Genomic DNA, 16,713 nt, shown 5'->3' with positions numbered 1-16,713 from the left:
AAATAAAGAAAAACTGTAGCCTCTTTTTCGTGTATATACCGGGTGTTTTTTTAGTTATATAAAAAGTACCGACATCGATAACTATGGTTTGATAGTAGACCGTGTTGACATATCTATTCAGTAAGGTTTGGTAGGTCATCATAAGTCGTTTTACACCAGTACAACACTTCCAAATTGTGGATATTTAGGGTAGGTTGATCTGGCTTGCTAAAAGCCATCACATAGACCCATTGGTCCTTAGTGGTACCAAATGGAGCTTGACCCTTACCTTGACCCTGCGTATTTTGCGAATTTAAGTAAGCTCTGAAGCTCTAACCCCGAGAGACATTCTAACCTGTCATATTGTAGAGCTCCTAAACATTTCATTGGGATTCTAGCTAATGCAGGGCCAGAACATAGAAGGCATTCAAGAGTTTCCCTCTCTTCTAGTTCATTGCAAAATCTGCAGCTATCATTGTTTGTAATTCCCATCTTATATGCCTGTGCCGCTAACAAATTATGGCCCGTCAGTAAACCTACGATAGTTCTGCTTTGTGGACATTAACTTCGAAAAAAACTCTGTTCGCGAGATTCATAGAACACTGGCGACATTATTACCAGATATCAATAAAAAGAAGAAACATCCTTACTATGTATCAAACGTGCGACTGAAAAATAAATGCACGAATATATATTAATGGCTACAAATCTATATACTCTTATTTACCATTTCGCGATATTTTTTACGCCCTCGGCATTTGATATATTTGTCCTTTTGTGATAATTAATTGCTTTCTTTCTTTCTCTATATTTTTTGGTGATCTTATCGACCGATAAGGCATACACAGGTTTTTGAGATTTTCTCTTTCTGACACCTGTAATCAAACAGTTTTTTCGATCAAGTGAAACAGAAGATATCCGTCGAGGGGCTGCTGCTAGTGCCGGTAAAAATTTGTGCCCGTTTTATAGTAGTCTCTATAACTTTACGTAAGATTTCCGGTGATAACTGTTCGTATTCCTGTCAAATACTCTCTCTGCGATTAACTGAGCCTTGTTGGTTTAAACTCACGTTCTCAAGTAGCTCTAAGGAGAGAAATCCCGAACTTCGTTATTGTTTGCGCTCTTTCTGGCCATCCAACTCGCCGAAACGGAAGATTACTTGAACAGGAAACGCTTTCTTCATAACATCCCTTGTGGCCCGTACTGCATGTGTGTGGTTGCATTGTCTTGTTGAAACCAGAGTAAAACATCGTTTACCATGGCTCTGTAGCGCTCGCCAGTAAAAGCAGCCGTATTGCCGATGACGTCACCAATCAATGTTCCCGCGTGAACACCGTACCAAACATTGACTTTGAATAGATGAAATTGTAATTCGTACATAGCACGCAATTTGCAGTGCCCCAAAAACGAAGATTTTTCTTATAGACGGTTCAGGGAAATAAGTCCCACTGCTAATGTTGATTTTCGACACGAAATCATCCTCTTCGTTGTTGAGATTGAAAAAGGCTTGAGAGTAGTTCACACACGACTGACGGTCAGAAGGTATTAACTGATACACAGCCTGCATTTTGTATGGGAACATGTGCCAGTTTTTCATTAAAATTCGCTCTAAGGTCCATATGGGGAGGCCCAATTGTGATATTTCTTCACTCTAAGCAATATTGGCTGCCACAGCCGCGATAATCTCGGCGGCACGATCACTCTGGTGGCGGCCACGCCCTACAATGTTTCATGTGGCCACCCTCTGTTGGAGTCAAGCAGCTAAGCGCCGCAATTTTTGCTCAGTTGGCGCATTACGATAAGGAAATCATTGTCGATGTTCACGCCCGAGTAATGTTCACAGACTGATTATTGATAAAAAAACCATCGTCATAATTATTGCACTCTTTTGCGAAGTATAGCACTCCATTATTTGTCTGCTGGTATTTGCACAAGTGTCAAATATGGATGAAGTACGGCGCCATTTGAAAAAATTATAATATCTTAATTTTACGTCACCTTGTATAACATTTCCCTTATAGCTTATGAGTGGGTCTTCCTTCTAATTGGATAGCAACAAGCTTAGTGCAGTTTCGCATTAATGCATGGCTCCGAATCTTGACAGCTCTTCTATGTGCATTTAGTCGGATTTAATATACTGTGCTAAGTGCTCTTTTATCTCGGTTTATAATTTTTTTTTATGAACTGGGTTTTCTTTTTTCAAGCACTTTTCGAACACTTTCCGTCTATGTGTAGCATTTTTTCTATGTAACTAATTTAATATCTCGCGCTTAATTTTGCTCCATGGTATACAAACTCTAAGCTCCGCTGATTAAAGGGGGTGGCAACACTTTGCAAATGGCAAAATGAGAATAAATCTAACACGCTTCGCCACTTTTCGAAGTGCTCGTAGTTATCCTTTCTCTATGCCATTCACCACTAAATGGCAAACTGTAATACCACTTTTTTAGCATGGGAATGTGGAAAATCCATCAGTGAGAGTTGGTTGATGGAATTGTAGTTGAAATTTGTAGGGAGTGGTTTTTTCGAAAATTAAGATTTCCCTGGTGTAATAAGTGGAATAAAAAGTGAAGTACTTTTAATTTATATTTGTGGTAAAGTTTCAGCACTATAAAGTAAAAATTGACACATAAAGCGCAAATTACATATGTACACACTTACGAGGTGTTTTCACAAAATAAGGTGAAGATTTCAAATTTCGCGGGCTACGTACTTTTGACTTTCCATTATTATTATTTTTATGTTGGTGCACTCGTCTCGAAGATATATTGGCGGTTTTAGCAAAAAAGCAAGTTTAGTTTGTTTGTGAGTGGCGTAAATAAGACAAGTGTTTTGCGTGTTCGGCGATTTTCTGCTATCGAAAGAAATGGACCAAAGAAGTTGCAACAAATTTTGTGTAAAAAATAAAATTAAGTGTTCAAAAATTCTTGAACTGTTGACAGTGGCTTACGTCGAGAGTACTCTGAGTCAAAAAAATGTTAAAAATATAAAAAACTTTTCACAGAAGTTCGAGAAGATGTGAGTGACGACGCTCGCTCGGGACGCCCCGGCACATCAAAAACCGATGAAAATGTTGAGAAAGTTAAGAAAATTGTTATGGAAAATCGTCGAATCCCAATTAGAGAAGTTGCTGAAGATGTCGGCCCAGTCGGCATATCGGTTGGCTCGGAAATTTTGGGTATGGAACGTGTGACAGCGAAGTTCGTGCCAAAATTGTTGAATTTTTACCAAAAACAAAGACGCACGAGCATCGCTCTGAAATTTTTGAATGACGTGAACGATAATCCAGATTTGCTTAAAAGGGTCTTAACTGGTGACGAATCATGGGTATACTCGTACGGTTATGACGGTGAAACCAATCGTCCCAATGGAAGAGTCCAAGAGAGCCAAAGCCAAAAAACACACGCCAAGTTCGTACAAATGTCAAGGTTTTGCTCACTCTTTTCCTCGATTACCATGGCGTAGTACACCAAGAGTTCTTACCACAAGGTCTTACGGTAAATAAGGAGTATTACCTTGAAGTTATGCGCCGTTTGCGTGAAGCAATACGAAAAAACGCTCGGAGATGTGGGGGAAAATGCGTGGCTTTTGCATCATGATAATGCATCTGCTCACTCATCATTGCTTGTGAGAGATTATTTGGTCAAAAACAACACCGTTATCATGCCTTAGCCACCGTATTCACTAGATTTGGCCCCCTGCGACTTTTTACTGTTCTCAAGATTGAAAAGTTCAAAAGAGGGCTCAAGGACATAAGAAAAAGTGCATATCAGAACTGCATCGAGGATTGGAAAAAATGTTGGCACAAGTGAAAAATTAAATTTCACCTTATTTTTTGAACACACCTCGTACAGGCATATATATGTATGCAGCCTTAAGTTTACGTTTTGTGCATGAAAAAAGTTTTTGTTTACCGGAAGAAAGAAGAAAGTGATTTTTTTGAAATAATTCAATACTCTGTGAGTAATTCTTGAGGTTCGTCTAGGAAAACCTTATGTGAAGGAAAACTTTCCTCCAAGGAGAGGCCCTGAAGGCCATCTGCAGGCTGAAACACAATGGGAACTGGTACGGCCCCTATACGGCATTGGAAAACAGAGAAGGCACGGACTTCGATCCAATGATTCTCACCATGCCCCTTAATTCCATGCCATGAAGAGTCGTATTTGAAAAGAGATCCAGTGTAGGGCTGCCAGAGGCTTAGCTGTGTTCAAACTCTCAAAAAATGAGCCCGACAAACACCGTTTTCGCATATTCACGGATGGCTTCACGACCGAGCACGGCTCCGGCTCTGGGGTCCACGTGGAATCCAGCAGGACAAAACTGCACGTTGCTCTTGGAATGCATGCATCTGTGTTTCAAGCGGAGGTGTATGCGGTTCAAGAAGCGATGAACTTTGTTGTGTAAAACAGATAGAGAGGCAGATCTATATGTGTCTACAGCGACAGCTAAGCTGCGCTCATGGCCTTAGACAGCCCCCCAACTACATCAGGGGTTGTCGAGTCCTGTAAATCCAGGCTGAACTATGTCGGTAGACATAGTACCCTGATGCACAAGTGAGTTTGATAGGCTGAGAGAGGCTGCAGATGGATTTGACTGATGCTACCTCTCATGTTCGACCGCAAATCCTCCTGTCATTAAGCTGAAGGGACTGTAGGCAGCTGGTTGGACTAATGACGGGCCACTTTCTATGCGTGAAGCACATGGAAAAGGTAGGCATCTCAAAGAGTGCATGAGGAGAGGAGGATGAGACGGTGGACCACTTCCTATGCGACTGCCCGACCTTCATTCGAATCAGAGTTGAGGTTTTTGGCACTGATGTGTTAAGAAGCGACCACCTTGGCTCCTTGGCAGCACAAGATCTACTCAGAGTCCAAGTGTAGCACAATGGACTTAATTAATGTCTGAGTGCTGCACTTGCTAGTTGTCCCGATAAAAAAAGTGAAGTTTAAGCTCCAAAACTTTGCAGTATTTTGCAAATTTTTATCTTTTGTCTAACGGTATTTCGCAGCAGTAGCTGTAGTGGATTTTAGTAGTGGATTCAGTAGCTGCAATCCTCTGGTTGATTTATTGGTTAACTTGAATAGAGGTACTAACCAATTAAAAAATAGTAATGAGAAATACGAGTATAGGAGACCAGGCCATTTTAACGCTTCGAATTAAGGCATTTTTGTCTTCAAATTGTTGCCCATCCTCATAAACCTTACGAGCAAGCCATCTTCATAGATATATAGGGAGGGCCATGTAAAATTTGCTTTTTGAATCGCCTATAAAAAAAAACTAATCAATATTTTTTCAAACTTTTTTTTTTATTTCGAAGATTGAACATTGTCATTTATGAATGAAAAATAACATCGTTCAAATGACTGCCACGAATGGCTTTACAGTAGGCCATTCGATCAACCCAATTCTTAAACACATTTTCGATTGTTTGAGCTCCAATTTCATGAATGGCAACTTCAATTTCGTGTTTTAAAGCATCAATCGTCTCTGGATGGTTCGCATAGTCTTTGTCCTTAACGGCTCACCACAAAAAAACGGTAGCCAAAAGTTCGAGTGTAACTTTGGCAGTGTGACAAGTTGCACCGTCTTGTTGAAACCAAATTTCGTCCATGTCATCCTCTTCAATTTATGGAAACAATTCGTTGAGCATATCACGGTAACGCTCGCCATTTACTGGAACCGCGGAAGAAGAAGAAGACTCACCACTTTGGAAATAGGTTTTCAATATTTCCCAATTTTGTTCAAGCGTATAGCGTCCCATTTCGTAAATGTCAAACCTTTAAGTAAATCATGAACACATTTGACATGTCATTTGTGTTACCATTCTTAAAAAAATAGGTGGTTCAAAAAGCAAACGCTATATGGCCCACCCTGTATAATAACTCAGATTTAGAATTCAGATCTGGAGCATACGGTGATCATGCCAAAGTTCCAACATTTTGAGACGCAATTCAAGTTTTGAAGTGCGTATAAGTGCATTATCCTGTTGAAAGATCCAATGTATAAATCCGAATGTTTCACGTATCCCGGAAATTATATTAAAATTGACTGACGAGTATGTCATTGTTGGCATAAATCAGGTTAAGCAGACTACTAGTACCGATGTTGATGGGCTATTGGTTATTCTAATTAAAAGTTGTCCAGCTTTGATTACGCCTTTAAAGCACATTTTCAACAAGTCACTTTGCGCCGGAGATTTCATTGAAGACTGGAAATTAACTTTCATTAGGCCTATCTTTAAAAGCGGTAATTAGGCCGGTTTTCAAGCTATCTACAGTTTCGAAATTATTTAAGTATATAGTCAAAGACAAAATATGCTTCGCCGTTAAACATTTGTTATGTCTCAATCAACATGGGTTTATTGCGTGCAGATCTACATTAACTTTATGGAAGACTGTTTGGGAACATTTCAAAGGGGTTTCCAAACGGATGCGATCTATACAGATTTCTCTAAGTTCTTTGATAGGGTATCTATATTAATAGCTAAACTTGAGCGTTCCGGCTTTCACTCTCAGTTTCTTAAGTGGTTTATTTCCTATCTTAACCCATTCGATCCCATTGTACTCGCTTGAGTACAGAAAAAGCATCTTTTTCGAAACGACGTCAAAAGCCAACGCTTACAAATTTTTAAATGTACTCGCCACTTTATAATACAGAGAAATGACGAAAAGGAATACACATGTTTCTCCTTCTTTTTTTTGAGTCCCGTTATCCGTTATTAACTTGTCTTTGCGTGCACCTTTGCTATTTTTCTTCTTTTCATGGTTTAGTTTGCAATAAGCTCTCTGTTTGACAAAATCTAAGTTATCACGGAAAAAGTTCAGTGTTGTAATATTCATAATACATATAATTTGTATACTTTATACCAAAAAAATGAAAAAAGTTGTGGAAAAGTGCATTTCGGTAGGTTTAAATTCTAGTGTACTCGCATGGGTACAGTGGGAACATTCATATATATTTTGTGTGCATATTTCATGTAGATTTGGTAATGGATGTAAACAAATTTTACGGAAAGAGGTTTCATAACCTTTCTGCGGTCATCGACTATATTGAATCAAGGGACCGTAGTCACTTCGACTTCGCTATTATACCGCCAAATACCCACTGTGACACAGATGAGGAGGACATTGAAGAGGATAATATATTGCGTGATGATATTCCAACCTTGGAATCGTATTTTTCGATTCTTCTTTACGTTATATGACCTTCTTAGAATTTTGAAAGAACAAGGATTTAAGGCTACTGGGACTGTTCGTGAACGGCGGACCAAAAAATGTCCTCTGAAAACGAACAAAGAACTACAAAAGAAGCAACGGTTTCCCCGTTTGATTTTATGTAAGTTTATCATAATGATTTATTTGAATAGTTGTTTTGTATCAAATTTTGTAGGTTTTCTGACTCAGGAATACTTTTTGTGACGTGGAATGACAATAGCGTTGTGACAGTGGGAACAAACTTTGATAGAATTGAACCTTTACATACCGTCAAACGATGGTCAAGACAAGAGAGGCGCAAGGTGAATGCCCATCAGCCGAAGTTGATAGCGGAATACAACTCAGGAATGTTAGGAGTTGACCTCCACGACCAAGCTTTGAATACTTACAATATAAAGTTTAGAGGAAAGAAATGGTGGTGGCCTCTTTTTACTACAATGATAAGCTCGTGCGTAGTAAACGCATGGAAGCTTTATAAAATGGCAAGTAAGAGTCAATGCGACTTGTTGCAATACCAACGTGAAATTGTGCGATTTTATTTACGCAATTATAATATCCGGGACATATCTTCAAAACGATCGACAACGGCATCAATAGCTGGTTCCTCATATAACCATTTTCCCAAAAGGATATCGAATCAGCTGAGGTGCAGGGAGTGTCACCAAAGAATTCGATGGATTTGCGAGTTATGCAATGTAGCCCTTTGCGTAGAGAGAGAATGTTTCAAAAGCTTCCATACTGTTAACCGAACTAATAACCAAGGAAGTCTTTGAAAGTGTCTTTTTATTTAATACTCCATATTTTCATATACAGGCAATGTATATACATATTATCCCATTGTACTCGATTGGGTACAGCCCAAAAAATGCATTTCTTTGATTTTTTTCGTGTTTTTTTTTTTAAGGAGCTTAATTACACTATTTCAATGAACGTTTTATAAACGCATTTAAAAAAAAATTCTTTTATATAAGCTTGGGATTTAATGGGTTAATAATAGGCACTGTGTCATTCGACTTGATAATGTATCGTCTTATTCTTTTATTGCTTCGTCTGATGTTCCATAAGGTAGTGTCCTAGGTCCGCTACCATTCGGAGATCGTTATTTATAACAGAACTCCAAGCCTAGTGGCCCTTGCAAAATTGAGGCTGCGCTCTTTGCGAAATTTATTCAAAGGTGTTTTTTTAGTAACTTTTTATGAATCAAATGAGGAGCTTTTTTCGAACGGTGGATTTGCTGGATGTACACATTTGCTATTCCTGTAATTTTTGCTTTTGGAAGTTGCGGAATTTGCTGCAATCCTAAGGATTTCGCGGGTTTACTTTGGCGTTAAAGCCATTGCAGTTCTGCATTTGTAGTTCTTACCTTAGGAAGCAGCCTGTTTCATGTAAAAATCTACACCGTTCGGACTTGGACCAATATTTGTGGCAGTTTGACGATTTTAAACTTCCTCTGAGGTCATGTTATCGAGTTGTCCTTTTTCGCGATCTGTTAAACCTTTCTTCTGTCCCATTTTATTAGAATTAAGAAGTTTTCGAACAAAGACAATGAATGCGTATAAAAACGACCTCTTCTCACAGCTTTAGTGCGCAAATAATGTAATAAAACTGAATGCTCTATTCAGGAAAACCAATAAATCAAGCACAGTACTGGGTTGCCCATATTCGAGGGACTCGACGGATTTCGATGACTCTTTGGGCCCATTCCAATCGACGAGGCTTGTCCGCAGGCAACAATCTTTGCGTCAATTGAATCTTATACGGGAATAAATACAAATCAATGCGGACAATTCATTGTAAAGTGGTCCGAGCAATGCCCAACTCCTGAGAACTGCGATTTTGGGATGTCCTTGGCGACGCCTTGGTCGGTTTTGATTTGGCCTCTTTAGATTAGAAAGAGCATCACCAGTCGAAAACCTTTCGTACAAGGGTTTAGTGGTGTTCTTAGAAGGTGCACTTTTCTATTTAATTTTTTATACGCACGTTGAGTTTTCACAACTGACTTCTTTTGTTGAATGTAAATTTCAACAATTTGGGAGCGCTCGCGGGGCGTGTACTGTTCCATGGTAAAAATCTGCTTGGACTGACGCTTTCAGCGCGGTATGTCATTAAGCGATCTGATGTCCCTGTCAAAAGATACAGGGTTGCCAGATGGGTTCTGTATTACAGCTGCGAAATACCGTTGCTGCTTACAACCTCTTCCTACCTCTCAACCAATTTGTTGATGCCAGTTTTTAAGGACCTCTTTGTTATCTAAGGTAGCGCCCTTCATATGGTTTGACAGCGAGCCGTAAAGATGGTAACCGGCCGGTGCAAGGAGTTCGGGTTTGACGGTTGGAGTTCGGTTTTGAAGACTTGTGCAACATGTGGCCTGGCGTTGTCGTGAAGGAGTGTGGTTTGGCCATGTCGATCAGGTTTTTTCAGTCGAATAGCGTCATTCACCCGGTTTAGCTGAGCAATTTAGACCTTCTTGTTGATCGTTGCATTCTTTTCGAGCATTTTTCTGTGCATCTTATCTTTCCAGTCCCACCAAACACATATCCCGATCTTCTTTGGATGAAGATCGGACTTGACTCTTGGCTTTGGCGCACCTCCTGGAGCCATCCACTCCTTTCTTTTCTTTGCTTCATATTGATGCATAGGCACCGTTTCGGTTCAAAAAGCGCTGTTTATAACCGCGTGTTGTTCGATAGCGGGCGAAATGCTGAGAAACAATTTGAAGACGATTTTCTTTGTTTTCTTTCACTGAGCTCGTGAGGTACCCAGGCTCCCAGGCTCCCAATTTTTCGGTAAATCTCATTGAATGAAGGTGATTGAGAGTCGTTTTATGATGGCAGTTCATTTTTTTCCACCAATTCACAACGGGTTTGGCAACCGTTCTCCTTCAAAAGTGGTTTGTGCCGTTCTTAAACGAATTCAGAAGGTTATCCGCTGCAGGACGCGTCACCGACGTCAAAGTCGCCATTATTGAACTTTGTAAACCATTTCCGTGCTGGAGATTCACCTGTGAGGCCTTCTCCATACATGTCGCAAATGTCCAGAGCTGTTTCGGCAGCTTTTTGATCTCGATGAAAAGCAAAGAAGAGCAGGTGTCGAAAATATTGATTTTTGCCTTCTGGGTATTCCATTTCTAAGCTTAAAAAAATTAAATAACTCAAAAATATCTTGAACATAATTTTGTAGAGCAGCAATTTGTAATTCCGCCAACTGCAAAATCGCGTTAACTCCTAATATTTTGGTGGTCCCTTGGATTACGAGTAATCGCGATTACTCTTTGTGTGTGCCTCTATGTAACATAAGTTCGCGAAGCAGCTTTTTGAGAGAAGCTTAGATAAAGGAATTTTTAATATTTCCCACAAATTATGCCCACTCATAATTTACTCGCAATTTTAAAAAGAGCTTTTAATTTTTTTAAAAACAAATTTCATTTCTCTGAAATCAATTACCCAAAGGCGTGCACAAACATTCGTAAATATGTATCTTATTTTTTATTGTAGTTTTGTGCTGTCGAAGACCGCCTCCTGGGGCTACCTAAAGAATGGCAAATTCGATGGGATGATTGGAGCGCTGGTACGCAAACAAACGGATATTGGTGGTTCGCCGATTTTCTTTCGCATCGAACGTGCCAAAGTGATTGATTACACGACACGGACGTGGGTGGCCAGGTGAGTGAGAGGCGGGCAAAAAAAAAAAAATTGAATAAAATAAAAAAATAATCGCTAGCTGAGTGAAAATGATAAATGGTAAAATAAGAGGAATGCAGCAAAAGTTCAGTTAAAGCTATAAAGGCAAGTCGCCAGTTTTTTTTCGTTTTTTTTTTGTTGTAGCCACAGAGCAAAGGAGTCATGGCCAGTGTACTTAGTTTGTGACAGGCATTTTATTTGCTTATTTAGACTATGCGGTTGTTGAGCGTGGCGGCTGGAAGTGTGGAATACCATAAATGTGCGACTCAATGGTCGACCGTGCGCGCTATCGGACGTGATTGGAGTGATTGCTGTCAGCGTTGTTGTAATTGTTGTGCAAAAGATTTTTTAATACGAATAGTTGCTTTTGTTATTGTTATTATTGTTTTTGGGTTTTTAGAATATTTTGAAAAGCAATTTGTTGAAAGCTTTGCACTTGAAAGCATCAACTTAGTGCTGTCGGCGAACGCTCAAGTGCACAGGTGAGGAGCACAAGTAAAGAGAACAGGTGAAGAGCATGTCACACCATTCGATGGCAGTGGATGTGACTGCGACTGCGGGTATGGGTGTGGATGAGATGAGGAGGACATTGCTTATTTTCCTAATGTCTTTATTGTTGGCCTACCTGTTACCTTTGTTGCGCTTGTAGCTTTTGTTGCTTTTGTTGCTTTCGGTGCTTTTATTGCTTTCGGTGCTTTTGTTGCTTTTATTGTTGTGGTTTATTTAATTTCCCATATTGTAAGCTGTCAATGCCATGAAAAATGATATTAAAACGACCAACACGAGACCCGCCGTTTAACACCCAATTTTTTTTCGTATTACAATGCTTGTCAACATTTGTTGGTGTTGTTCGTATTCGTTCGTGTATTTGTTGTCAGTATTATTGGCGAGATAAATGTTTGTAAATTTGCCCTTTTGCGGTTGACATGCATAAATCTTTCCGACAATAACGCTAGCAAAAAGTCAAATAGGGCAAAGAGAGAGAGTGGGCGAGAGAGCATAAGGGCATTTGTTTGTTTGATATAAACACAGGAATACTCATATATATAAGCACATGCATACACACATCCCTACAACTATGTTGATGTGTATTAGTTGATATTGATGACTGGCTACATACACATATGCGTGTATTTACAGCTGCACACACACCTACACACACACATTTACTTATGCATGCAGAGCAAGCTATGCGGGCCTTCGCTGCTCCCCTCCGTAATGCACCGTTTAAATACTCATTTCTTTTCTTAAACGCAGCAAATTTATGCGTCGCTCAATTTTTTCGCGACGCTCTGCTGCGTCCAACCTTATCAGGCTGTGTGGCTGTGTGCTGCACGTGTGCCTTGTTGTTGCACTTGTATTTATTGCATTTGAGTTCATTTGTGTCTTCTTTTTGTTGGTGATTGCTTGTGATTCTTTTTTTGCACTGCCTCCTGCTGTATTAACGTCAATTTAATGCTAGCGTTGCCGCTGCCACGGGCACCATCGCTTAGAGTTACTCCTGTTGCTCCCCGCTGAGTGTCAAAAGGTCGTACAAACGTTGACTTGATAGCAACTTAAGTGGCAATGAGACGCTGACATAGTGCGGGCGTTTGGCGGCAGTTGGCTAAAAGACATGGCGTAGGACAAGCAATTTGTTCTGTCCATAATACCTACCCACCACATACACACACACACATAAGTACACTGCTGCACGTACTCCCATAAGATTGACACATTAATTGAAACTAGATCCTGCTGGGGACATGTTTGTTGATTTAATTTCTTGGTGTAAAATAAGATTTATGTTTGTGGCTTTTCACCTGCTACGCGTACGCCTTAGTGAATCGGCTGCTAGTTCGTTTTTGTGTGGTGTGGTGCTTCCTTTATGAGTGCCTTGTAATGTGGAATAAAATTTAAATATCATTTAAATTTACAGGCCCTGCTTCATATTTCGACATCCGCCAAGTACGACAAAGGATCGCATTGTGTTTTTGCAACCCTTCTCAAATACCGTTTGGATTTTATTGGGACTTTGTGGCATCTTTACCATATGCTTACTGTGGCTATTGTCCAGGGTAGAGAGACGTTTGGACGCTTTTGGTGTAGTAGAACGGTTGGGTAAGTAAAAAATACGAGGGTAAATAAACAACAGAATATCTTTCTTTTTTTTTATGTGTGTTATGTGTTTGAACAACTAGGGTCGGCCATATAGCGTTTGCTTTTTGAACCACCTATTTTTTTGAGAATGGTAACACAAATTACATGCCAAATGTGTTCATAATTTACTCAAAGGTTTGACATTTACGAAATGGGACGCTATACGCTTGAACAAAATGGGGAAATATTGAAAACCTATTTCCAAAGTGGTGAGTCTTCTTCTTCTTTTCTGATGAAGCTCATTTTCACATTGGTGGCTCCGTCAATAAGCAAAATTGTCGGATTTGGGGCTCGGAAAATCCACACGTTACTGTAGAGAAGCAAATGCATCCACAACGAGTCAATGTTTGGTGCGGTTTTTGGTCTAGCGGCATCATCGGGCCATTTTTTTCGAAAATGAGCGAGGAGCCGCGGTTACAGTAAATGGCGAGCGTTACCGTGACATGCTCAACGAGTTGTTTCCAAAAATTGAAGAGGATAACATGGACGACATTTGGTTTCAACAGAACGGTGCAACTTGTCACACTGCCAAAGTTAAACTCGAACTTTTGGCTACCGTTTTGGAAAACCGAATAATCAACCGAAATTCCGATATCAATTGGCCGCCTCGGAACTGTGATTTAAGCCCGTTGGACTATTTTTTGTGGGGAGCCGTTAAGGACAAATGCTATGCGAACCATCCAGAGACGATTGATGCCTTAAAACACGAAATCGAAGTTGCCATTCAGGAAATTGGAGCCCAAACAATCGAAAATGTGCTTAAAAATTGGGGTGATCGAATGGCCTACTGTAAAACCAGTTGTGGCAGTCATTTGAACGATTCTATTTTTCATTCATAAGTTACAATGTTCAGTCTTTAAAATAAAAAAAAAAGTTTGAAAAAATATTGATTAGTTTTTTTTTATAGCCGATTCAAAAAGCAAATTTTACATGGCCCACCCTATATAAGAAGTATTGGTTGATTTAGCAAATTTTACGTGGAGGCATCGGCTTATGTTTAGCTGCAAACGATTTAAATAGCACCAATTCTGGACATTGTGTAAGTCCGATTGTAGCTTTTCAGAGTTACGAGTACTGTTAATGACAGCATACAAGAAATGTTCGGGAAATAAAAGGCATGACCCAATATCATTAATAAAGAGAATAAAAAGGAGGGGTCCTAGAATACTTCCCTGCGGTACACGAGAGGACGCAATAAGTGCACGGCATGTCGCATTGGGGCAAGTATGAATTAATCCACGACAAAAAAGGTAGAGTCTATACCCGTTGAGACGAGCTTTGACGAGGGTATTCGGCGGGATATTTTGTCAAACGCTCTAGAGAAGTACGTGTAAATTGTATCAACCAAGGTGCATTCATTAAAGGTGGTGGCACTAGGCCAACAATAATGTTCTGTACTTTTGATTGTCAAAGAAGCAAAGTACTGAGAAGCTAGAAAACAAGTAATGAATTCGCCTTGTTTCATTCTGAGCTGACAGCCATATGGACACGACGAAGGGGAAAAAACAACTCAGCTGATTTACCAACACCACATTTAATAGATCCGCCTTGGAATCAACTTGAGATTTGTTCTGGAGAGAAGAAATGCAGTAACCATTGAAAATAGTTAATAGTTAAATAAAGTGACAGTGGAGCGTCTTGCAATGAAACCACACTGGTTGGCAGGTATTAGGCATTTGACAGCAAAATATAACTTATCATTCACAATTATCGCAAAAAGTTTTGAGATAGGCAAGAGCTTTGGGCCCTCATTTGTTACCGTATGTCTTTGCTTAAAAAATGTCGACGAAGCTAGAGCTGCTCGGGTGGTTGGCATCAGCGTAAGGTTAAAATAAATTTACGAAAATATTGTGAAAAATAAGAAAAGTGAGGGTAGTAAAGCTAACTGGAGTGGTAGGTAAATACTTAAGCTACGGCGACACGTCTGTCCAACAGCTTATACATATGTGTGCGTGTCGGCTGCATGACGCTTGCCCGCGAAAAAATCTAAAATTTTTGATTTTCATCATGCAAAAGCCGACAACAAGTATGTGTGACACGAAACAAGTAAGGGTGTCATCCGACTCACACACATATAAGCTGCTGAACAGAAAATGCATGAGCGCGTCGCCGTAGCTTTACGTTCGGCCAAGTTGTTAGGGTCGGGAAATGGTCAATAAACACATTACATTTACTATTTTTTAAACATTTTTGTATCTCCTTCAAAATAATACTTTTATTTTAATAAATAATCCAATCAACAAAATATTTTCCAAATATTCAGGAGTTAATTTTAGTTCTCTTTTACGTCTTCTATTGTCAGAAAATCCTCGAGGTATCCATTCGTGATTTGAGTTTAAGTAGAAAGAGTAAGAGAAGAAAAGTCGACCGTTGGCATATTAAGTGAATGCGCGAGCTGGTCCAATACAATGTGTTGAGTTCTTGGCCAGACATTTGCTTCCAATTACAGCCTTTTGCAATGCAGCACGGCGAATAAGGGACACGGCGAAAGAAAAAAAAAATCAGCTGATTTGGCGATACCACCTTTAATAGATTCGCTTTGGATATTTTGAAAAGTTCAAGAGAGAATACGTTTCGGAAGGCATATAAAAGTGGAAACAATTGGTGTATCGCGTTGAATGCAGACTACATTGAAAAAGAAGAGACATTTTTTTCAAAAACAAATTTTTTTTGTTAGTTTAGCCACTTGCAACTGTGCCTAGTAGAGACCGAATACTTGTATATTCGTGTATTTGCATTGTGGTATTAAAACTTAGCGCACATAACAAGTGCCAGCAGTGACCTAGCGAAGTCACACTAAAATGTTAAGAATGATGTTTACTTACCTTACTAATTCTAAGGTCAAGCTTATACAGCAAAAATGTATTTCTTTGACTTGTGACACGGTGCGACACGCAATCTAGTCAACAGGCGAGTTAGTGGAGAGCTCCGAATGAATTAAGGCCAAAAAGCCTAGTCGTTTTCAGTCAAAAAAGAAAGCGATGCTCATGGCCTCTACGGATTACAATGGTATTGTACACCACCAGAAGGTCAGACAGTTAACAACGATTATTATTTGGGCGTTATGAGACGTTTACGTGAACCAATTTGCTATAAAAAAAAGGTTGGTTGGAAAACAACTCGTGGATTTTCCACTGTTATAATGCACCATCGCACAGTGTCATCGACATCCGTGAATTTTTGACCAAGAACGAAACGCATAGCAACCAACAGTCATCGAATTCACCTGAAGTGGCTCCCTATAATTTTTTTCTGTTTGATAGAGCCACTACAGGAAAGGCGTTTTAACGGACGAAAGGAGGCAATGAAAAAATCGAAGACGGCTCTGTTGGCTATTCCGAAAATAGAGTACCAGACATGTGTCGAGAGCTGGAGGAAATGTGCGTTGCAGTTGATGGGGAGTACTTTGAAGGCGAAAATATTACTTTTGGCTAATAAACTTTAGTTTTGAATTTTCTGAATATATTCCGGGAACTTTTTGGTCAAAGTAGTATTCTTATAATACACTCATAAAATATTTTTCAATTTTCAACGAAAATGTCGCACATTAAATCTCATTAAATAAGTTATTGCAAATTCCGATAATACAATTTTCCACTACTTTTTTGCGTCTGCGGCAATGTTTGATTTTTCTTTTCACTTTAGTAATTTTTATAACCTTTGACGTCGACAGTTTTATGAAATACCGACCGAAGCGTAGA

General features: G+C 39.5%; 1 protein-coding gene across 1 annotated transcript in view; it reads left to right on the top strand.

Annotated features, from left to right (window-relative positions):
* The window catches only part of LOC129240698 (uncharacterized), a 106,357-nt gene that overhangs the window by 36,922 nt on the left and 52,722 nt on the right, over positions 1-16,713 (top strand). Inside the window, exons 5-7 of the mRNA XM_054876652.1 lie at positions 10,688-10,855; positions 12,792-12,973; positions 15,769-15,789. Of these exons, the coding sequence (XP_054732627.1) occupies positions 10,688-10,855; positions 12,792-12,973; positions 15,769-15,789 (371 nt within the window). The remainder of the gene's footprint in view (positions 1-10,687; positions 10,856-12,791; positions 12,974-15,768; positions 15,790-16,713) is intronic.

Source organism: Anastrepha obliqua, chromosome 3 (assembly GCF_027943255.1).
Source record: "Anastrepha obliqua isolate idAnaObli1 chromosome 3, idAnaObli1_1.0, whole genome shotgun sequence".
Classification (NCBI taxonomy): Eukaryota; Metazoa; Arthropoda; class Insecta; order Diptera; family Tephritidae; genus Anastrepha; species Anastrepha obliqua.
The sequence above is the reverse complement of the archived record's forward strand: the minus strand, read 5'-3'. Positions and strand labels throughout refer to the sequence as shown.